Here is a 24,396-nt window from a genome sequence, read left to right as displayed (position 1 = left end):
ATCAGGAAAGTGCTGGCTTGGTTTTGATCCAGGTGCCTGAATATGGCCACACTTGGACAAGTAATGCCACCTGTAGGCCTTGACAATGTAAGGTGAAAAAGCCTAAAGAAGAAGGGACCTCTGCCATACCGCTTTGTAGTTGGTAAAAATGGACAAAAGAAGTTTACAAAGCATGCCATTAATGTAAAAAAAGCCCTAACAGGATGCAATACAAGAGGTGAAAATGCCAGTGTTAACTTCCAGGACAAAGGGTTCTCAGAAATGTTTGAGTTAGGTTCCTTTTTCTGGTATGAACTCACCTGGAGTTTATGAACAGCTCTTGTTTCCCTGTCCAGAGCTCTGTTGTGATACAGAAGTCCATCTTGTATATGAAATATTCCATCTGTCTCCCCACTTAGTTTAAAAGTCACAGCAGGAGGACTGGATTTAAACTGGGAAAAAGAAAAAGTTAGATGAGGTTGTAATAAAAAAAACAATGTTATAGAATTTGTAGAAAGTCACCAATTTTAGGTAATGATTTCATCTGTACAATCATAAAATAAGAAGTTCTGAGCTTTTAAAGTGATACATTCTAAAAGTATGCTTGAACATTAACTATTTAACATTCAAAACACATTTCCCTGAAGGAAAAAAATGTATGGTAAAATTTAATATACTGACAAAAGTCTATTGATGTTATAAACTGTAATTGAAGCTAGATAAGATTTTTCTGGGAATATCTGAAAGCTACAACATTACTAGCTTCTAAGAAATATTTAGTTTAACTTTATTGCAAGGATAAAAGGATTTCATTTAGCATTTGTAAAAATTGTGACAAAGAATAAAAGATATTTTAATATTAAGGAATATAATTTAAAAGTAGCTTTAACCTGATAAGATTCTATATGACAATTTCTTATAAGAAGAAATTTCATATAAGAATTCTTATGAGAGGGGAAAAAAATGGCGAAGTGAGGTGAGCCTCTGTAACGCTCCCCTGGAATTTACAACGAATCGGACAACAATAACTCCACAAAGGACTCCCTGCACAGCAGAAAGGCAAGAAGAAGAGGCCCACTACTGAATTCAACTCCAGGTGGGTGAATCACGCGAGCTGGGGAGGAGGGAGAAAAGAAGTGCGGAGAGGGAGCCCCGCGGGCGCAGGACACAGACCTAGCTCAGTGCTCGGAGCCCGCTGCTCCCGGATCTTCGGCAGCTGTGGGAGAGGAAAGGACTCGGACTGCTAGGGCTCCGCTTACGGCCCACAGGGCTGAGGGGGCAGCATATAGCACAGATGAACCCAACGCTCGCTCACGGCAGACCTCGGAGCAAAGACTGAGGGAAGAGGGCTGAAATCGGTGGTTTAAGCCCTCACTGCCAAGCAGAGAACAGAAGCCTTAGGCACAGAGACTACCACCCCCTCCCTACCCTCCCAGAGTGCGCCCCGCCCCCACCTGCCCGGTGCTAAAGCGATAAAGTAGCAGTGTAGGATCAAAGGACAGAATATTTGCTGCTCTGAGAACTGTGGACCGCAGACACAGATTCGCAGCTCAACTAGTTCCGGCAAAGGGGAGGGAGCTGTGGAAGCAGGACTGGCTGTGGTGGTGGTCGCCGCCATTGCTCTGGGCCACCTCTCACAACTCACCCCGCCCTGGCCCCACCTATCTGGGCAAATCCCTGCAGGAGTAAACAGAACTGTTGAAACATAGGGGCTCTGAAGCTGGTGCAGAAAGAGCTTTGGAACTCCAAAAGCTCTTCGCATACCTATCAACCTGTTGCAGAAGACACTCCTGTAGATGTCTAGGAAGAGAAATAGTAAATCAGTGATTGCCATGAATAACCAAGGCAACAAGATAGCTCAGAAAGAAAGTGAAAAGTCTCCAGAAATGGAACTTAGAGATATGGACATTTGTGATTTAAATGACAGAGAATTCAAGATCGCAATCCTGAAAAAACTGAACAAGATGCAAGAAAACACAGAAAGGCAGTTTAATGAACTCAGAAACACAATCAAAGAACACCATGAGCATTTTACAAAAGAGATTGAAATCTTGAAAAAAAACCAAATAGAATTTCTGGAGATTAAGAACTCAATAGAAGAAATTAACAATAAAATATCCAGCTTAGGTAGTAGAGTTGACCAGATGGAGGAAAGAATCAGTGACATCGAAGATAGGAACCTGGAATTCACACAGATGGAAGAAGAAAGAGACTTGAGACTTAAAAGAAATGAAAGAACTCTAAAAGAACTTTCTGACTCCATCAGAAAAAGCAATATAAGAATAATGGGCATACCAGAAGGAGAAGAAAGAGGGAAGGGAACAGAGAATATATTCAAACAAATTGTCGATGAGAACTTCCCAAACTTGTGGAAAGAACTGGATCCTCGAATCCAAGAAGCAAATGGAACACCTAATTACCTCAATCCCAACAGGCCTTCACCAAGGCACATTGTATTGAAGCTGTCTAAAATCAATGACAAAGAAAGAATCCTCAAGGCAGCCAGGGAAAGGAAGACGGTAACCTACAAAGGAAAGCCCATTAGATTATCATCAGATTATTTAGCAGAAACTCTACAAGCCAGGAGGGAGTGGAACCAAATATTCAAACTATTGAAAGAGAGAAATCATGAGCCAAGAATAATATATCCAGCAAAGATATCCTTTAGATATGAAGAAGGAATAAAGACCTTTCCAGACATCCAGAAGCTGAGGGAATTTTCTAATACACGACCTGCACTACAAAAAATACTAAAGGAGGCTATTAGACCACCATCAACAGGGACAACTTGTGGCAACCGAAGCATAAAAAGGGGGAGCGTAAAGGCCTGAACTGGAATATGGGAATAGAGAAAGTAAGCGTACTGAAGAAACTGGAATACTCTAAATATCAAACTTTCTTTTACATAAACTCAAGGGTAACCACTCAAAAAACATCCAAATCTGAAATATATACTGTAATAAAAGAAGAAACAGAGGAAAACATCATAGAATACCACCACCCAGAAATAACAGACAACAACAAAAAGGCAAAGAAACAATGGAGACACAGCCTTACCAGAAAACTAAAGACAGAATGACAGGAAATCCTCACATATCAATAATCACCCAATGTAAATGGACTGAACTCACCAATAAAAAGACACAGAGTAGCAGATTGGATCAAAAAACTAAACCCAACCATATGCTGTCTACAAGAGACACATCTCAGCTTCAAGGACAAGCATAGACTCAAAGTGAAAGGGTGGAAATTGACACTCCAAGCAAATGGTACCCAGAGAAACTCAGGTGTAGCCATAATGATTTCCGATGAAGCAGACCTCAGGGTGAAAAAGATAACAAGAGACAAAGATGGACATTTCATAATGGTAAAGGGGACTATACAACAAGAAGACATAACAGTCGTCAATATTTATGCCCCCAATCAGGGAGCACCAAAATATACCAAGCAACTACTAACAGAACTAAAGGGAGAAATTGACCAAAACACAATTATACTAGGGGACTTATATACATCATTGACAGCTATGGATAGATCATCCAAACAGAAGATAAATAACGAAATAGCAGCCCAAAAAACACATTAGATGAATTGGACATAATTGACATATATAGACCACTTCATCCTAAAACATCAGACTATACATTCTTTTCGAGTGTACATGGAGCATTCTCAAGGATAGACCATATATTGGGACACAAAATCAGCCTTAGCAAATTTAAGAAGATTGAAATCGTACCAAGCATATTCTCTGATCACAAAGCTTTGAAATTGGATATCAACTGCAAAAAGAAAGCAGGAAAATACACAAATACATGGAGATTAAACAACATACTTTTAAAGAACGACTGGGTCAAAGAAGAAATTAGAGAGGAGCTCAAAAGATACATAGAAACAAATGACAATGAAAATACATCCTACCAAAATTTTTGGGATGCGGCAAAAGCAGTTTTAAGAGGGAAATTTATATCATTACAGGCCTATCTCAAGAAGAAAGAAAAATCCCAAATAAGTAACCTCATGTCACACCTCAAAGAACTAGAAAAAAAAGAGCAAGTGAAACCCAAGGTCAGCAGAAGAAAGAAAATAACAAAAAACAGAGCAGAGCTTAATGAATTACAGAACAAAAAGACAATAGAAAAAATTAATGTGACAAAAAGCTGGTTCTTTGAAAAGATTAACAAAATCGACAAACCCTTGGCTAGATTCACTAAGATAAAAAGAGAGAAGACACTAATTGACAAAGTCAAAAATGAGAAAGGGGAAGTTATCACAGACACCACACAAATACAAAGGATCATTCAAGAATACTATGAAGGACTATATGCCACCAAATTCAATAACCTAGAAGAAATGGACAAGTTCTTAGAAACATATAGCCTTCCAAGGCTGAGCCATGAAGAACTGGAAAATCTTAACAGGCCGATCACCAGTAACGAAATTGAATTAGTCATCAAAAACCTTCCCAAAATTAAAAGTCCTGGACCAGATGGCTTCACCAGTGAATTCTACCAAACCTTCAAAGAGGATCTAATACCAATCCTGCTCAAAGTCTTCCAAAAAATTGAAGAAGAGTCAGTACTCCCTAACTCATTTTATGAGGCCAACATTACCCTGATACCAAAACCTGGTAAGGACAACACAAAAAAAGAAAACTACAGACCTATATCTCTGATGAATACAGATGCTAAAATCCTAAACAATATTTTAGCAAATCGAATACAACAATGCATTAAAAAGATTATTCATCACGACCAAGTGGGATTCATCCCCGGGGCAGAAGGATGGTTCAACATTCGCAAATCCATCAATGTGATACATCACATAAACAAAATAAAGGACAAAAATCATATAATTCTATCAATTGATGCAGAAAAAGCATTTGATAAGATACAACATCCATTTATAATTAAAACACTTACTAAAATTGGTATAGAACGAAAATACCTCAACATAATAAAGACCATATACGACAAGCCCTCAGCTAATCTCATAATTAATGGTGAAAAGCTGAAGCCCTTTGCTCTACGATCAGGAACACGACAAGGTTGTCCCCTATCACCTCTGCTTTTCAACACAGTGTTGGAAGTCCTTGCCAGAGCTATCAGGCAAGAGAAAGAAATAAAAGGCATCCAAATTGGGAATGAAGAAGTTAAATTGTCACTCTTTGCAGATGACATGATGCTATATATAGAAAACCCTAAAGACTCCACCAAAAAGCTATTAGAAACAATCAACGAATACAGTAAAGTTGCTGGCTGCAAAATCAACGTACAAAAGTCCATTGCTTTCCTATATACCAACAATGAAATCTCAGAAAAAGAGATAGAAAAAACAATTCCTTTTGCAATTGCAGCAAAAAGAATAAAATACCTAGGAATAAACTTAACCAAGGATGTGAAGGATTTATATGCTGAAAACTATAAGACATTTTTGAAAGAAATTGAAGAAGACACAAAGAAATGGAAAGACATTCCGTGCTCATGGATTGGAAGAATCAACATAGTTAAAATGGCCATATAACCCAAAGCCATATACAGGTTTAATGCAATCCCCATTAAAATCCTAATGGCATTTTTTAAAGAAATAGAACAAAAAATCATCAGATTTGTTTGGAACCACAAAAGACCCCAAATAGCCAAAGCAATCTTAAGAAAAAAGAACAATACTGGAGGTATCACACTCCCTGATTTTTGCTTGTACTACAGGGCTACAATAATCAAAACAGCTTGGTATTGGCGGAATAACAGACACATAGACCAATGGAATAGAATTGAGAACCCAGACATAAAACCACATAAATATGGACAGATAATTTTTGACAAAGAAGCTAAAAACATTCAATGGAGGAAAGACAGCCTCTTCAATAAATGGTGCTGGCAGAATTGGATAGCTACGTGCAAAAGAATGAAACTGGACTGCTATCTGTCACCATGTACCAAAATTAATTCAAAATGGATCAAAGACTTAAGCATAAGACCTGACACAATAAACTGCATTGAAGAAAACATAGGCACTAAACTTATGGACCTTGGGTTCAAAGAGCATTTTATGAATCTGACTTTAAAGGCAATGGAAGTGAAAACTAAAATAAACAAATTGGATTATATGAAACTCAAAAGCTTCTGCACAGCAAAAGAAACTATTGACAAAATAATGAGGCAACCACCTAAATGGGAGAAGATTTTCGCAAACAGTTCCTCTGATAAGGGGCTAATATCCAAAATATACAAGGAACTCATGAAACTCAACAACAAAAAAACAAACAACCCAATTGAAAAATGGACAGAGGACCTGAGGAGACATTTCTCCAAAGAGGATATACAAATGGCAAACAGACATATGAAAAAATGCTCAACATCGCTAATCATCAGAGAAATGCAAATGAAAACCACAATGAGATATCACCTCACCCCAGTCAGAATGGCTTTCATCAACAAAACAAATAGTAACAAGTGTTGGAGAGGCTGTGGAGAAAAAGGAACTCTCATACACTGTTGGTGGGAATGCAGACTGGTGCAGCTGCTATGGAAGGCAGTGTGGAGGTTCCTCAAGAAATTACGAATAGAATTACCATATGACCCAGCAATCGCTCTCCTGGGTATCTACCCCAAAAATATAAAAGCATTTCTCTATAGAGACAATTGTACTCCAATGTTCATTGCAGCTTTGTTTACGGTGGCCAAGACATGGAAACAACCAAAATGTCCTTCGATAGATGAATGGATAAAGAAGTTGTGGTACATATACACAATGGAATACTATTCGGCGTTAAGGAAAGATGATATAGGAGCATTTGTGACAACATGGATGGATCTTGAGAGTATAATGCTAAGTAAAATAAGTCAGACAGAAAAAGCAGAGAACCCTATGATTTCACTGATATGTGGTATATAAACCAAAAAGAACAAGACAAACAAATGAGAAACAAAAACTCATAGACACAGACAATAATTTAGTGGTTACCAGAGGGTAAGGGGGTGGGGGGTGGGTGATGAGGTAAAGGGGATCAAATATATGGTGATGGAAGGAGAACTTACTCTGGGTGGTGAACACACAATGGGATTTATGGATGATGTAATACAGAATTGTACACCTGAAATCTATGTAAATTTACTAACAATTGTCACCCCAATAAATTTAATTTAAAAAAAAAAGAAAAAAAAAGAATTCTTATAAGAAATTGTCATATAAGATTCTATATGACAATTTTTTTTTTTTAAATTAAAGTTCATTGGGGTGACAATGGTTAGTAAAGTTACATAGGTTTCAGGTGTACAAAATAATTTCTGTAATACATCATCTATGTATCACATTGTGTGTTCATCACCCAGAGTCAGTTCTCTTTCCATCACTATATATTTGATCTGGTTTTCCCTCATCTAGCATCCCCTTACCCTTACCCTCTGGCAACCACTAAACTATTGTCTGTGTCTATGAGTTGTGTTTGTTTGTTTGTTTGTTTGTTTGTCTTGTTCCTTTGTTGTTTTCAGTTTTATATACCATATATCAGTGTAATTATATGGTTCTCTACTGTGTCTGTCTGACTTATCTCAGCATAATTTCAAGATCCATTCAGGTTGTCACAAATAGTACTATTTCATCTTTTCTTATGGCAGAATAGTATTCTATTGTGTATATATACCACATCTTCATTATCCAATCATCTATCAAAGGACACTTTGGTTGTCTCCATGTCTTGGCCATGGTAAATAAAGTTGCAATTAACGTCAGAGTACATATATCTTTATGCATAAATGTTTTCAGATTTTTTGGGGATAGATACCCAGGAAAGGGATTTCTGGGTCATATGGTAATTCTATTCTTAATTTTTTTTTTTTTTTGTTAACCTTTTTTTATTTATTTATTTATTTTTTTTTTTTATTAATTAATTTATTTATTAGTTTCAGGTGTACAAAACAAGGTAATACTTAGACGTTCATCATTTATATCCCTCATACTGTGAACCCCCCTCCCCCCATCCACTATCCCTCCGACCTCACACTGAACCATCACATTATATATATAAAATTATAGTTGGCATTCATTAATGTTTAGCTTCTGATGTACAATACCATGATCAGGCATCCACAGTATCCCTGAGGTGGTCTCCCAAATAGGACGCATGTCCATCGGATACCCAACAAAATCTTTACAACATTATAGAATACCTTCCCCAAATTAATTTTCAAAAGAAAAACCCTGAGGCCATCTTGTGGTTACCAGCTGCTTCCAAATCCCTTCACCTTTCCCCTTATCCCCAACCCCCTCCCACACACCCATCTAACCACTCTCGGTTTTTTCTCTGCGTCCCCAAAACTGACTCTGATTAGTTCATTCACATAGTCTTTTCTTTAGATTCCATATATAAGTGAGATCATATGGTACTTGTCTTTCTCTTTCTGACTTATTTCACTTAACATAATGTTCTCTAGATCCATCCATGTTGCTGCAAATGATAAGATTTCTTTCTTCTTTATGGCTGTGTAATACTCCATTGTATAAATGTACCACAGCTTCTTAATCCAGTCATCTACCGATGGGCATTTTGGTTGTTTCCATATCTTGGCTATTGTGTAAAGTGCTGCAATAAACATAGGAGTGCATACAGATTTTTGAATTGGAGTTTTGGATTTCTCCGGGTAGATGCCTAGGAGTGGAATTACTGGATCATAGGGTAGTTCCATTTTCAGATTCCTGAGATACCTCCATACTGTTTTCCATAGTGGCTGCACTAATCTGCAGTCCCACCAACAGTGCACTAGCGTTCCCTTTTCTCCACATCCGCGCCAGCATTTGTTGTTTGTTGATTTATTGATAATAGCCATTTTGACTGGAGTGAGGTGGTATCTCATTGTGGTTTTTATTTGCATTTCTCTGATGGTTAGTGAGGTTGAGCATTTCTTCATATGTCTTCTTGCCTTCTGTATGTCCTTTTTAGAGAAATGTCTCCCCAAGTCCTCTGCCCATTTTTTAATTGGGTTGTTTGTTTTTTTGGAGTTGAGTTGAGTAAGTTTTTTATAGATTTGTGATATTAATCCCTTATCAGATATATCATTGGCAAATATCTTTTCCCATAGAGTAGGATCCCTTTTTGTTTTATTGATGGTTTCCTTTGCTGTGAAAAAACTTTTTAGTTTGATGTAATCCCACATGTTTATTTTTTCTCTTACTTCGCTCGCGCGAGGGGATATATCAGTGAAAATCTTACTCCGGGTAACGTCCATGAAGTTTCTTCCTATATTTTCTTCTAGATATTTTATGGTTTCAGATCTTACATTTAAGTCTTTAAGCCATTTTGAATTTGTTTTTGTATATGGTGTAAGGAGGTGGTCCAGCTTCATTTTCTTGCATGTGTCTGTCCAGCTATTCTTAATTTTTAAAGAAACTTCCACACTGCCTTCCATAGTGGCTGCACCAATCTACATTCCCACCAAGAGTGGGTTCCTTTCTCTACAGAGCCTCTCTAACACTTGTTATTATTTGTCTTAGTGATTATAGCCATTCTAATTGGTGTAAGGTGATATCTAATTGTGGTTTTTATTTGCATTTATCTAATGATTAATGATGTTGAGCATCTTTTCATATGTCTATTGGCCATCCATATGTCCTTTGGGAGAAATGTCTATTCAGGTCTTCTGCCCATTTTCTAAATTAGAAACCATTGACAAAATAAAGAGAGAACCAACTGAATGGGAGATTTTTGCAAACAACTCCTCTGATAAGGGGCTAATATCCAAACTATATAAAGAAATCATACAACTCAATAACAACAAAAACAAACAATCTTAATTATTTTGTCAAAAGTGAAGAAAATATCAACTACAGACAAAGCTATATACTTTTAAGACCATGAGAATAGAAAAGTTACATAAAATGAAGCAGACATAAAAGTTTGACCTCATTAATAATTTTTAGTATATTTTGTTTTTTATTAACAAATGAAAATCAATAACAGCCAATGTTTCAGAATGTTTTAAAGGCTGTAAAGAAACACATTATTGATGGAAATGTAAATTAGCACAATACTTTTGGAAATAACTGAGGCATAAATGTTTGTAGCCTTTAATAGTAAACATTACTAAACAGAATTTATTCTAAGGAAATATTTTTTAAACAGTAAACTACACACATGTAGTATAAATAGCCTTAATACTGGTAAAGTTGATAATGCCTAACTGGTCAAAAAGAAAGATGATGAAATTATAGCACATAAATTTGATATAATTTTAATCATTAAAATTATGAAGCAGCAAAAGAAAAATGTTATGAGGTAAAGTAGCAAAAAGAGAATAAAAGAGTAAATCTAGACTGTGATTGTTACAGTACCATAAGTATTCATATCAGTGGGTAGGAAATAGAATTTTTTAAAAAGTTGATGTGTTAAGTGGTTAGGAAGGTGGGTTAAGAGTTTTTTGTGATTGTTTGCTTATTGATATTATGTTGTTTATATAATAAAAGTATTATTATTTTATGTTTTAACTAAAAGTCCTGTATACAGTGGGAAAGGATTTACAAAAAAAATGCACTATATAAAAGCAATGAGAAACTGGCAAAAATTATAAATATCAACTTTTTCAGAATTGAATGCTGATAAAATCCAAAGAGTGTTTATTTAAGAAAATGACTACTATAAGAACTAATCTTTGTGGTTAATTTGCCTTGCCCTAATTTTATTGTCCTTTCTCAAGATATGCAGTAGTCTTGAAAACCAACAACCTCACAACCACTGTACTATGGAGGGAATAAAGTGGTTTGGAGGTTCCTAAATGTCTCATCCTCAGAAACTGTTTTTATCTGCCTATCCCAAAGTGCCCTGGAAACATTTATTCACACCGCTTGTCTTTTTTTACATAACTCAGAGTTCACTGACTGCAAACAATGTTTCTCCTGGGGAACTTGTCAAAAATAATCACCAGCCATTGTTTAATATTGCAGCTGCTTGAGGCAATTGATGTAAACAAGAAGCTGACCAAAAAACTTAAAAGGTAAAGATAGGGAATGAGATGTCCTTAGAGGGCATTAAAAATCTCCAGTATATTTATGAGAGTCTAGAACACCACATTCATGAGTAGGGTTATGCATATGCCCAGGGAAGACTTGAGAAGGCCCTAATCTCTCACCTCTGTCCAGCAGGAAGTGAAGGCAAAGTTGTAAACTGCTTGCCACATTCTTGAAGTTGTGCCCAACATGCACACAGAACACTTGGCAAAGGTTGGAAGACTTATTGGTTCAAGGCTTTTAAGGAAATCTCAGTTCAATCATTAGCTGAACACTAAGCTAACTGACCAGAGATTTCAATGGCCACACATGACAAAGAATACAGACTTTATAATATTAGTTCAAGAAAGTCATTAAACATACAAATTGCAACAATTTGTATGCAACAATTGCATGCAAATTGCAACAATACACCCTGGGAAGAGGAGGGGTTATGATTTCTAGAGTTGCCACATCATATTATTTAAAATGTCCAGTTTTCAACAAATGATTATGACACATGCAAATGAAAAGAAAGGCCCATATACAGAAAAAGAAGCTGTCAATAGAAACTTCCCCTGAAGAAACCCAGATGGTAGACTTACTAGATAAAAACTTCAAATTACCTACGTTAAATGGTTTCAAAAACTAAATACACCATCTCTGAAGAACTATGAGAAAGTATGAGAACATTGTCTCACCAAATAGAGACTATCAATAAAGACATATAAATGTCTGACTTATTTCACTCATATGTGGGATACAAAACTAAAAGCAACAAAGGAACAAGACAAACAAATAAAAAAGCGAAAACTCATAGACACAGGCAACAGTTTAGTGGTTACCAGAGGGTAAATGGGGAGGGAGGATGAGGGTAAAGGGGGTCAAATACATGGTGATGGAAGGAGAACTGACTCTGAGTGGTAAACACATAATGCAATTTATAGATGATGTATTATAGAATTGTACTCTTGAAACCTATGTTGTTTTGTTGACCACCATCACCCCAATAAATTTTAATTTAAAAAGACATAGAAATAATTTATAAAAAGATAAAAAAGAAATTCTAGAGTTGACAAGTATAATAACTAAAATGAAAAATTCATTAGAAAGCTCTCAATGATAGACCTGTGCTAGCAGAAGAAAGAATCAATAAAATTAAAATAGATCGATTGAGGTTACCCACCCTGATGAAAATTTGTAAAAATGAAGAAATATTAAAAGAATTCTACAGACAATGGAACATCATCAAGCAAACACATGCATAACAGGAGTCATAGAAAGAAAGGAAAGAGTGAGAAGGGCAGAAAGATTATTTGAAGAAAGAATAACTAAAAACTCCCCAAATTTGAGGAAAATATTAATCTACATATTCAAGAAATTTGATAAACTCCAAATACAATCAATTTAGAGAGAACTGAACTTAGATACATCATAATCAAACACTTGAAAGACAAAGAGAGAACCTTGAAAATGCAAAGATTCATCATACACAATAAAATGAACAGATTATTTCCCATGGAAGCCAGAAAGCAGTGAAATGGCATATTCAAAGTGCTGAAAGAAAATGACTGCAAACTGAGAACTGTATATCAAACAAAAGTATCCTTCAAAATAAGGATGAAATTAATCTCTATTACTATTAGAAAAGAAAGACTTTAAAACAATATTAATTTAAAACAAAAATTCTTACTAGAGACAAAAAAATGACATTCTATAATCATACAAGGGTCAATTCATGAAGAAACTATAACAATTATAAACATGTATGTACCTACCAAGAGACTCCAAAATACGTAAGGCAAAAACTGAAAATTGAAGGGAAAATATACAATTCAACAATAATCGTTGGTGACTTCAAAACTTCACTTTCAATAATGGATATAAGAGACAGAAAATCAACAAAGAAGTAGAAGACTTGAACAGCACCATAAAACAACTAAAAGCTAACAGACATCTATAGAACACTCCATACAACAAAAGTATAATACACATTCTTTTCAAATATACGTAGAACATTCTCCTGAATAGATCATATGTTAAGCCATAAAACAAGTCTCAATAAATTTTAAAGCACTGAAATTATACAAAATATGTTCTTTGACCACAATGTAATAAAATTAGAAATGAGTAGCAGCAGAATATATGGGTAAATCACAAATATGTGGAAATAACACACTGTAACAACCAACACATCAAAGGGGAAATCAAAAAGGAAACTAGAAATTACATTTAGATAAATAAAAATAAAAACACAGCACACCAAACGTTATGGAATTCAGATTAAGCAGTAGTTTACTTCATTTTATTGTGCTTAACTTTGTTATGATTCACAGATATTGTGTTTTTTACAAATTGAAGGTTTGTGACAACCCTGCATCAAGCAAGTCCATTATCGCTATTTTTCCAAAGAGTGTTTTCTCACTTTGTCTTACAAAGTTAAATTTTGGTAATTCTCTCAATATTTCAAATTTTTCATTATTATTATATTTGTTATGGTGATCTGTTATCAATCATCTTTGATGTTACTATTGTAATTGTTTTGGGACACCATGAACTGCCCCCATATAAGATGGCAAACTGAATTAAATGTGTGTCTTCTGACTGCTCCACTGACTGACCATTCCCTCACCTATTTCCCTCTCCTTGAACCTCTCTGTTATCTGAGACATAACAATATTAAAATGAGGCCAATTAGTAATGCTACAATAAGCTTTAAATGTTCAAGTGAAAAAAAGTAAATCTATGCAGAAAATTTCATTGTTGTCCTATTTTAAGAAATTGCTACAGCCATCCCTACCTTTAGCAACAATTACCCCAATCAGGGAGCAGCCATCAACACTGAGACAAGACTCTCCATCAGCAAAAGATTATGGCTCACTAAAGACTCAGATCATTGTGAGTATTTTTTAGCAATAAAATATTTTAAATTAAGGTATGTACATTTTTTAGACATAATGTTATTGCACACTTAATAGACTACAATATAGTGTGAACATAAATTTTATATGTACTGGGAAACCAAAAAATTCATGTAACTGGCTTTATTGTGATAGTTGCTTTAATTATTATGGTCTGGATCCTAACCTGCAATATCTCCAAGCTGTAGCTGTAAATGCTTATTTTTTAAAAAAAGGTCTAGAATCAATAATCTTGCATCTTATGACTACAATAAAAGGGGAAAATAAACCCCAAAGCAAGCAGAAGGAAATAAAGATTAGCGTGGAATTAATAAAATGGAAAATGCAAAAACAAAGGAGAAAATCATCAAAACCAAAAGTTGATTTTTTGGAAAGGTCAACAAAGTTAACAAATTATCTGGACTTACCAAAAAAAAGGAAAAATACAAGATTCAAATGAGTAAAATCAGGAATGTAAGAACGGACATCATTACCAAACTTACAGAGATTTTATACATACCTATATATTTAAAGGAAATACTATAAGCATTTGTTTTCCCACAAATTAAAAAACTTATGTGAAATGTATGAATCGATTTTATATTTATTTTTAAAAGATTCTTATTAAAAATATAGTTAACATACAATATATTAGGTTCAGGGGTCCACAGTTATTCAACATTTCTATTCCCAAAGAAGGGATCACCATGGTAAGTTCATCAACCATCTGACACCATTTTCTGCTATCATAATATTATTGATTATATTCCCTATGCTGTATATTACATCCCCATGACTTATTTGCTTTATACCTGGAAATTTGGCCCTTATTTCCCTTCACCTTGCCCCCCTTTAAATATTCAATTACAGTTGACATTCAATATTATTTTATATTAATTTCAGCATAGTGGTTAGACATTTATATAATTTAAGATGTTAAAGTACCCATCTGGCACTATGCAAAATTATTATCATATCATTGACTATATTCCCTATGCTTTACTTTACATCCCCATGACTACTTTGTAATTACCGATTTGTACCTCTTAATCCCTTCACCTTCACCCTGCCCCCCAATGCTCTCACATCTATCACCCTAATAAATCTAGTTCCCATCTTACACCATACATAGTTCATCAAAATTATTCATGATATTCCTTGTGCTATACCCTACATCCCCCTAACTACTTTGTAACAACCAATTTGTACTTAATCCCTTCCCATTTTTTCACCTAAACCCCAAAACCCCGTTTCATCTGGCAATCATCAAAATGTTCTCTGTATCTATGAGATTCTTCCTGTTTTATTTATTTTCTTCTTTAGATTTCACATATAAGCGAAATCATATTGCATCTGTCTTTCTATGTCTGACATACTCCACAAAGCACAAAACCTTCCGGATCCATCCATGCTGCCGCAGAAGGCAAGAATCCATTCCATTCCATGGCCAAGCAACATTCCATTGTATATGTGTACCAACCTCCTTCTCTTTATCCATTCTTCCATCGATGAACACCCAGGCTGCCTCCACATCTTGACCATTATAAACAATGCTGCAATGAACATATGGATGCACAAGTCCTTTGAAGTAGCTTTCTGGGTTTCTTCAGATAAATACCCAGAAGTAGGAGTACTGGATATTTCTTTGTCTATTGCGATAGCCTTTCTTTTAAACTCTATTTTGTCCGGTATAAGTATTGTTACCCCAGCGTTTTTTTCCCCGTTTTTATAAAATATCTTCTTCATCCCTTTATTTGAAGTCTGTGTGTGTCTTTCAATCTGAAGTGACTTTCTTGTATGTAGCATATGTAAGGGTTTTGTTTCCTTATCCATCTAGACACCCTATCTTTTGATTGGAGTATTTAATCCATTTATAGTGACAGTGATTGTTGATAGGTATGTAGTTATTGCCATTTTATTGTTCATATTTTTATCCTTTTTTCATCTCAAAGAAGTCCCTCTAACATTCCTTCTAATAACATTTTGGTGATGAACTCCTTTAGCTTTTTGGTGATGAACTCTTTTAGCTTTTTCTTGTTTGGGAAGCTCTTTATCTGTCCTTTGAATCAATGATAGCTTTTCTGGTGGTAGGTCCTTGCTTTTCATCACTTTCAATATTTCATGCAAAGTTTCGGGCCTGCAAAGTTTCTGTTCAGAAATCAGTTGACAGTCTTATGGGAGCTCTCTTGTAAGTTATTAGTTGCCTTTCTGTTGCTGCTTTTAGGATTCCTGCATTGTCCTTAACCTTTGCCATGTCAATTATAATGTGTCTTAGTGTGGGCCAGTTTGGGTTCATCTTGTTTGGGAATCTGCACTTCCAGGGCTTGTATGTCTATTTCCTTTATCAGGTTACAAAGCTTTCTGTCATTATTTCTTCAAATAGGTTCTCAATCTATTGCTCTTTCTCTTGTCTTTCTGGTACCCCTATGATGGGAATGTTGTTATGCTTGATGTTGTCCCATAGACCCCTTCAGTTATCCTCTTTTTTTTTTGGATTTGTTTTTCTTTTTGCTTTTCTGATTGGGCATTTTCTGCTATCTTATCTTCCAAATCATTGATTTGATCCCCTACTTCATCTAGTTGGCTGGTGATTCCTTCTAGTGCATTCTTCATTTCAGTTAATTGTATTCTTCACTTCTGACTGGTTCTTTTTTATAGTTTCTGTGTTATCTTTTATGCTTGCTATCTCTTTGTTGAAGTTCTCACTAAGTTCCTTGAAAATCTTGATAACCATTGTTTCGTATCTGGTAGGTTGCTTGCCTCCATGTTGTTTGGTTCTTTTTCTGGAGTTTTCGCCTATTCTTTCATTTGAGACATATTTTTTTGTTTCCTCATTTTGACTGCCTCTCTATGTTTGTTTCTATGTAGTAGGTAGATCTGACATGTCTCCCAGTTTTGGCTGGATGGCATTATGTAGTAGGTGCCATGTGGGGCTCTGGCACAGTCTCCCTGGTCACCTGCTCTCGGTGCTCCAGGAGTGTGCCCTCCTGTTATAGTTGAACCTTGCTATTGACACATATGTGGGTGGGATTGACCCTCAGGTTGGCTGGCTGGCGGATTTGGCCATGTCCACAGCTTACGGACTGCTATGTGGAGGGCTTACCCCACTGAGTGAATTTCATGCCAGTGGGCTCCGGTGCCTGCTGAGGCTGCCCTTTGTGTGTGCTACTTGTGGAGCTAATTGGGCAGTGCTCTGCTGTGGTATGAAGCTAACCTTCAAGTATGTTGGTTCTGGTTCCTCTTGGGAGGAGCTCAGGTTCAGGCTGAGGTCACTCACTGCCTGTGACCAGCCTACAAATATATAGTAGGAGCTACTATGTATTTTTTGGCTGCCTGTGTTAAACCTGGAGGCATGTGGGAGAGGCCATGCTGCAAACTGAAAATAGCTGCCACCAGTACTGGGTTTGGGGTAGCTCTGCAAAAAAAATGAGCTCCTTCCAAGGCCTGCTGCCACTTTCTAGCTTCCTTAAGGTTCAGCCACTGATAAAGTTTCTTGTGGTATGCAAGTTAGGTGAGGCAGTGTCTCAGGGAGTCAATAGAGTGGGAAGAGTTGTGGTCACCAGGTTAATGTAGATTTTGGTTTGGTGCCAGTACTGTGCCTGGAGCTACTCAGGAAAAGTCTCAGCATGCCTAGGTCAGTTGCCACCCACTTGCGGTCCGTGGACTCCACTAGTTTTCCAAGAAAGAATGCAATGCACAGGGGGTTAGTTGCTCACCTACAAAGTTCCTCTGGCTTTGGGTGAGTTGGATAGTGTGTGGTCCCAGTGAGTCAGAAGGGTGGAGCAGAGGAACTCACCATACTGATTCAGATTCAGATTTGGCCAGTTGCAGGAGGCTTCAACAAAGGAAAGACGGTGCCTGCCTGCCGGCAGACACTCACCCTACACAGGAGCATCACTCCACACAGGGAAAATGGAGACTGTCCTCAACCCCTTGCCTCGAAACCACACACCTCAGTTTTCTCCCTGTATGCCTCTAACGAATCTAATCTGAAATGTCTGAATTCTTGTACAGACAAAAACTACCAAGACTGGAGAGATCCAAGATGGTCGAGTAGATAAATACTATGTCTGCTACCTTTCATGAACACATTAAAATTACAACTAAATTATAGAAAAATCAATCTGAAGACCTACCTGAAGACTGGCTGAACAGCAGTTTTATAACTAAGGATGCAAAGAAAAAGCCATGTCGATACTGGAGGAAGCAGAACAGGCCAGCCCCACTCCTCCATGTGGCAGTAGAGAATTGGGAGGGATATCTCAGCCACAGAGGTCCCCCCAAGAAGAACAAGGGAACCCAGCCCCACATCAGGCTCCCCAGCCCAAAGTACTGGTTCAGGGAAAAGTAGCACTGCAACATCTGGTTGTGAAAAACAGTGCAACCAGCCAGGTGGAATGGAAAGCTGCCGGGAAACGCCAACATCCCCTTAAAGGGCCCACACACAGCCTCTCTTACTCGCAGATACTCACCTTGAGCTCCAGTGGAGGAACAGTGAATCAGGGTACATCAGAGACATATGGGGACAGAATGAGTTGTGTTGCTTTAGGGCAAAGACTGGAGGGACAGTCACCATTTTCTCTGTGTTGGGACCTTCTCCTGTGCAGCTGGCAAGTGGGTGCCATCTTCCCTGTATTGAGCCCTGCTCCCACACCCATGGCCAAATCTGAATCTAAGTCAGTCTGGAGAACTTTGCTGCTCCACCCTGCTGACTTCCTGGGACTCCACCCTACATAACTTCCCCAACATCAGAGGCACTTTCCCTGTAACCAGCCAGTCCTGCCCACATTACAGTGTTTCTTAGACAAAAATTGGGTCTGCAGTCACCCTGTGGTGGTGACTGGTCTTGGTGTGCTCTGAGACATTTGCTGAGTAGAACCAGGCTCACCACTGACACCAAACCAGAATCTACATAGACCTGATGAACATCACTTGTCCCACCCTGGTGACTTCCTAAGGCCTTTTCCTCACCCAACACACATACCACACAAGGTTCTATCAGTGGCTGAGACTTACAGGAGCCAGCAGATGGCAGCCCTCAGAAGGCCTTGGGCTTTTTGCAGGTCTACCCGAGGCCCAGTACTGGTGGTAGCCATTCTGAGATCACAGCGTGGCCTCTCCACATGCTTCCAAGTTGAGAACAGGAAGTAAACAACTGCAGGTCACTTTGTAGCTCTTACCAGACAGTCCCCAATCAGTCACAGGCAGTGAGTGACCTGAACCTGCATTGGAGTCCCTCCCAAAAAACCCCAGAACCAACATACTTGGAGGCTGGCTTCAGACAACAGCAGAGCACCACGCAATTATCTCTACAAGCAGCACACACAAAGGGTGGTCTCAACAGGAACTAGTGCCTACTGGGATAAATTATTCTAAGTGGGGAAAGCCCACCACACAGCATCCCCTAAGCTGTGGACATGGCCAAACCCCATAGCCAGTCAGCCTCTGTGTCAATCCCACCCACTGATGTGTCAATAGCAAGGCTCAACTACAAGGTCTGACAATTAAGTTCATGAATTTGTTGCAACGATATTGCTAACCCTTTTTCTTATCAGAGGGATTATTCATTATGAATTTGTACCAATTGGATAGTTAACCAAGTTTACTATTTAGAAGTGCTGAAAAGGATGCGTGAAAAAGTTAGACAAAAATGAGCTGAGCTTTTTGCCAGTCATTCATGGCTCTTGCATCACAACAATGTACTAACTCACATGGCACTGTCTGTGAGGGAGTTTTAGCCAGTAAACAAATAACAATGTTGGAACACTCTCCATACTCACCTGATCTGACCCCCAATGACTTCTCTTTACCCAAAAATAAAGGAGATATTGAAAGGAAGACATTTTGATTACATTCAGGACATCAAGGGTAATACAACAACAGCTCTGAGGCCATTCCAGAAAAAGGGTTCCAAAATTGCTTTGAAGAGTGAACTAGGTATTGGCATCGGTGCATAGCTTCCCAAGGGGAGTACTTCAAAGATGACCATGCTAATATTCAGCAATGAGGTATGTAGCACATTTTCTAGGATGAGTTTGCAAACATACTTGTCAGATCTTGTATAATAGGAGGGCACACACAACCCACTCCTGGAGCACCTGGCACTGGTGACCAGGGCGCCTGTGCCAGAGCCCCACAAGGCATCTACTACCTAAGGCCAGCCAGTTAAAACTGGGAGATGTAACCAATCTACCTAACACATGGAAACAAACAGAGAGGCAACCAAAATGAGGAAACAAACACATCCCAAATGAAAGAACAAGAGAAAACTCCAGAAAAGAACTAAACAACATGGAGGCAAGCAACCTACCAGATACAGATTTTAAAATGATGGTTATCAGGATGCTCAAGGAACTTAGTGAGAACTTCAACAAAGAGATAGCAAGCATAAAAAAGGACATAGAAACTATAAAAAAGAACCAGTCAGAAGTGAAGAATACAATAACTGAAATGAAGATTGCACTAGAAGGAATCACCAGCCAAATAGATGAAGTACGGGATCAAATCAATGATTTGGAAGATAAGATAGCAGAAAATGCCCAATCAGAAAAACAAAAAGAAAAACGAATCCAAAAATTGAGGATAATTGAAGGGGCCTCTGAGACAACAACAAGCATACAACATTCCCATCATAGGGGTACCAGAAGGACAAGAGAAAAAGCAATAGATTGAGAACCTATTTGAAGAAATAATGACTGAAAACTTTCCTAACCTGGTGAAGGAAATAGACATATAAGCCCCAGAAGTTCAGAGAGTTCCATACAAGATGAACCCAAACAAGCACATACCAATACACATTATAATTAAAATGGCAAAGGTTAAGGACAAAGAGAGAATTAAAAGCGGCAACAGAAAAGCAACTAGTAACTTAGGAGTTCTCATAAGAAATTCCCACACGTTCTCAGGAATTTTTTTTGCTTTCCCATTCCCGAACCCTGAGATACAAATTGTTTTTTGTTCTCCACGATGAATCATTTCTACAAAGTGAGTTGGCTGATACTACCACCCACTTGGGTTCAAAGCCAATTTTCCCGATCTCCCAACCAACTTTTCTCAGGATTCGGGAACAGGAAAGAGAAAAAATTTCCCAGAAACGGGCAGGAATTCCCACCCAGAAACTCTAAGACTGTCAACTTTCTCAAAAGAAACTTTGCAGGCCAGAAGGAATTTGCACAAAATAGTCAGAGTGATAAAAAGAAAGGATCTACAACCAAGAGTACTCTAGTCAGCAAAGCTATATTTAGAATTGAAGGGCAGATAAAGAGCTTCCTATATAAGAAAATGCTAAAAGAATCCATCATCACCAAACCAGCATTACAAGGGATATTAGAGGGACATCTCTAAGATTTTTTTTAACAAAAAGTAAAAAAAATATGAATAGTAAAATGGCAATAGCTACATATCTCTCAACAATTACTTTCAATGTAAATGGATTAAGTGCTCCAATGAAAAAATAGCACCCCTGAATGGATAAGGAAACAATGTCCTTACACATGCTGCCTAGAAGAGAGTCACCTCAGCTTGAAAAATACACACAGACTGAAAGTAAAGGGATACAAAAAGACATTTTATGAAAATGGAAATTGAAAAAAAAAAAGCTGGGTAACAATACTTATACCAGACAAAATAGAGTTTAAAAGAAAGGCTATCATAAGAAACAAAGAAGACCCAGTAATCCCACTTCTGGGTATTCATCTGAAGAAACCCAGAAGGCTACTTTGAGGGGATGTGCAATTCATATGTTCATTGCAGAATTGTTTATAATGGTCAAGATGTGGAGGTAGCCTGGGTTTCTATTGATGGGTGAATTGATAAAGAGTAAGTGGTACATATATATAGTGGAATATTGTTCGGCCATGGAATGGAATGGACTCTTGCCATAGATCTGGAGGGTATTGTGCTGAGTGGAGTATGTCATACAAAGAAAGACAGATGCACTGTAATTTTGCTTATATGTGAAATCTAAAGAAGAAAATAAACAAACAAAATAGAAACAAACACATAGATACAGAAAATATTTTGATGGTTACCAGATGAAAAGGGGTGGGGATGAGTAAAAAAGAGGAAGGGATTAAGTACAAACTGGTTGTTACACAGTAGTAATGGGAATGTAGGGTATACCGTAAGAAATGTCATCAATAATATTATAATAACTAGGTATGGTGTCAGATGGGTACTAGATTTATCAGGGTGATAGATGGGAGGGTATTAGGGAGCAGGGTGAAAAAAGTAAAGGTATTAAGAAGTACAAATTAGTAGTTACAAAATAGTCAGGCAATGTAAAATAAAGCATAGGAAATATACTCAATCATATGGTAATAACCATGCACAGTGCCAGATGGTACCAAACTAGTCAGGGTAATCACATCATAAATTATATAAATGTTTAACTACTATGCTGTACACCTGAAATTAATATAAAATAATATTGAATGTCAACTCTAATTGAAAATTTTTTTAAATGGGGCAGGTGAAATGGTGAAGGGGAATAAGAGGTCCAAATTTCCAGGTATAAAACAAATAAGTTATGGGGATATAATATACAGCACAGGGAATATAATCAATAATATTGTGATAGCATGGTACAGTGTCAGATGGTTGCTGGACTTCTTATGGTGATCAGTTCTTTAGGTATATAAATGTTTATAACTATGGTATACACCTGAAACTAATATAATGTTGTATGTTAGCTATATTTTTAATAAAAATCTTTAAAAACAACTACCAAGACTGACTAAAGAATAAATAGAAAACATGAATAGAACTATAACTCATAAAAAGATTGAATTAGTAATCAAAAAAGTTCCCGCAAAGGAAAGCCTAGGACCGGTGGCTTCACTTGTGAATTCTACCTAATGTATAATGAAGAATTAACACCAAACCTTCACAAATGTTTCAGAGAAGTAGAAAAGTAATTAACATTTCTCCCCTCATTTTATGAGGCCAGTATCATCCTGATATGCAAACTCAAAAAGACAATATAATAAAACTATAGACCAATATCTCTTATGAATAAAGATGCAAAAGTCTTTAAAAAATACTAGAAACATGAATCCAGCAACATATAAAAAGATTATATACCACAACCAAGTGGAATTTATCCCAGAATACAAGGCTGGTTCACGATCTAAATATTAATTAATTTAACACTGCAAAACCAAATGAGTATCTCAATAAAGGCAGAAAAACATTTGACAAAAATACAACATCATTTCATGGTAAAAATATTCAGCAAACTAGGAATAGATGGTAACTTCATTAACCTAATAAAAGCCTTCTAAGAAAAACCCACAGCTAATGTTATACTTTATGGTGAGACACTGAAAGTTCTCCCCATAAGATCAGAAAGAAGAAAAAGAAGCCCAATCTTGTCACTTCTAAATAACATTGCACTTCAGGTCCTAGGAAAGAAAAAGAAATAAAAGGCATCCAGATTGAAAATAAAGAAGTAAAACTACCTCTATTTGCAGATTACATAACCTGACATATGGAGAATCCTAAAGAATCTAAAACATTTTATTACAGCTAATCAATGAGTCCAATAAGGTTGCAGGATAAAAGACCTATATACAAAAATCAATTGTATTTCTTTACACTAACAAAGAACAATCTGAATATGATATTAAAAGAACAATTCCATTTACAATAAGTTAAAAAAATAACATACTTCAAAATAAATTTATTCAAAGAAACAGAAGATTTGTAAACTGAGAACTATGAAGCATTGTTGAACTAAATTAAAGATGATCTAAATAAATGGAAAATATCTCATGTACAAAGATTTTAAAACATATTAAAGAACAAAAAATAAGTATTAATATTGTTAAGATGATAATACACCCAACTTGAGACAATGATTCAGCCCAATCCTTATTAAAATTACAGTTGTCTTGTATGTAAAACTGACAAGATGATCCTAAAATTTATATGAATAGCCAATACTAAAACAGCAGAAAAAGTTGGAGAATGTAGCACTGTCCCATTTCAAAATTTACTACAAACCTACATTATTCAAAAGAGTGTGGTACTAGCATAAAGATAGTTATATGGATCGATGGAATCAAATCCATAGTCGAGAAATAAACTTTTACATTTATGGTCAATTAATTTCTGATGAAGGTGTTAATATAATTCAATTGGGAAAGATAGTGTTTTCAACAAATGGTGCTGGAACAACTGGATGTCAACATGGAAAAAAATAAAGCTGGACCCTTACCTGACACCATACACAAAAATTAACTAAAAGTAGATCAAAGATCTAAATGTAAAAGGTAAAACTATAAAACTCTGGGAAGAATTTACAGACATAAATCTTCATGATTTTGGATGAGGCAACAGTTTCTTAGATGTGACATCAAAGAAAACAATCAACAGAAGAAGAAAAAAATAAGTTGAATATCAAAAATAAGAGGTTTTATGTGGGATTACATCAAACTAAAAAGTTTCTTCACAGCAAAGGAAACCATCAATAAAACAAAAAGGGATCCTACTGTATGGGAAAAGATATTTGCCAATGATATATCTGATAAGGGATTAA

The 24,396-nt window shown here is 36.7% G+C and overlaps 1 protein-coding gene across 1 annotated transcript in view; it reads right to left on the bottom strand.

Moving 5' to 3' along the window:
* CDH17 (cadherin 17) overlaps window positions 1-24,396 on the bottom strand; it is a gene marked incomplete at both ends in the record, with an annotated part of 135,961 nt that overhangs the window by 88,595 nt on the left and 22,970 nt on the right. The window contains one exon of the mRNA XM_081070799.1: window positions 300-431. Coding sequence (XP_080926925.1) covers window positions 300-431 — 132 coding nt within the window. The remainder of the gene's footprint in view (window positions 1-299; window positions 432-24,396) is intronic.

The sequence above is a fragment of the Rhinolophus hipposideros genome (assembly GCF_964194185.1).
Source record: "Rhinolophus hipposideros genome assembly, chromosome: 13".
Taxonomy (NCBI): domain Eukaryota; kingdom Metazoa; phylum Chordata; class Mammalia; order Chiroptera; family Rhinolophidae; genus Rhinolophus; species Rhinolophus hipposideros.
Note: the sequence above shows the minus strand (reverse complement) of the source record. Positions and strands in the feature narration are given on the sequence as shown.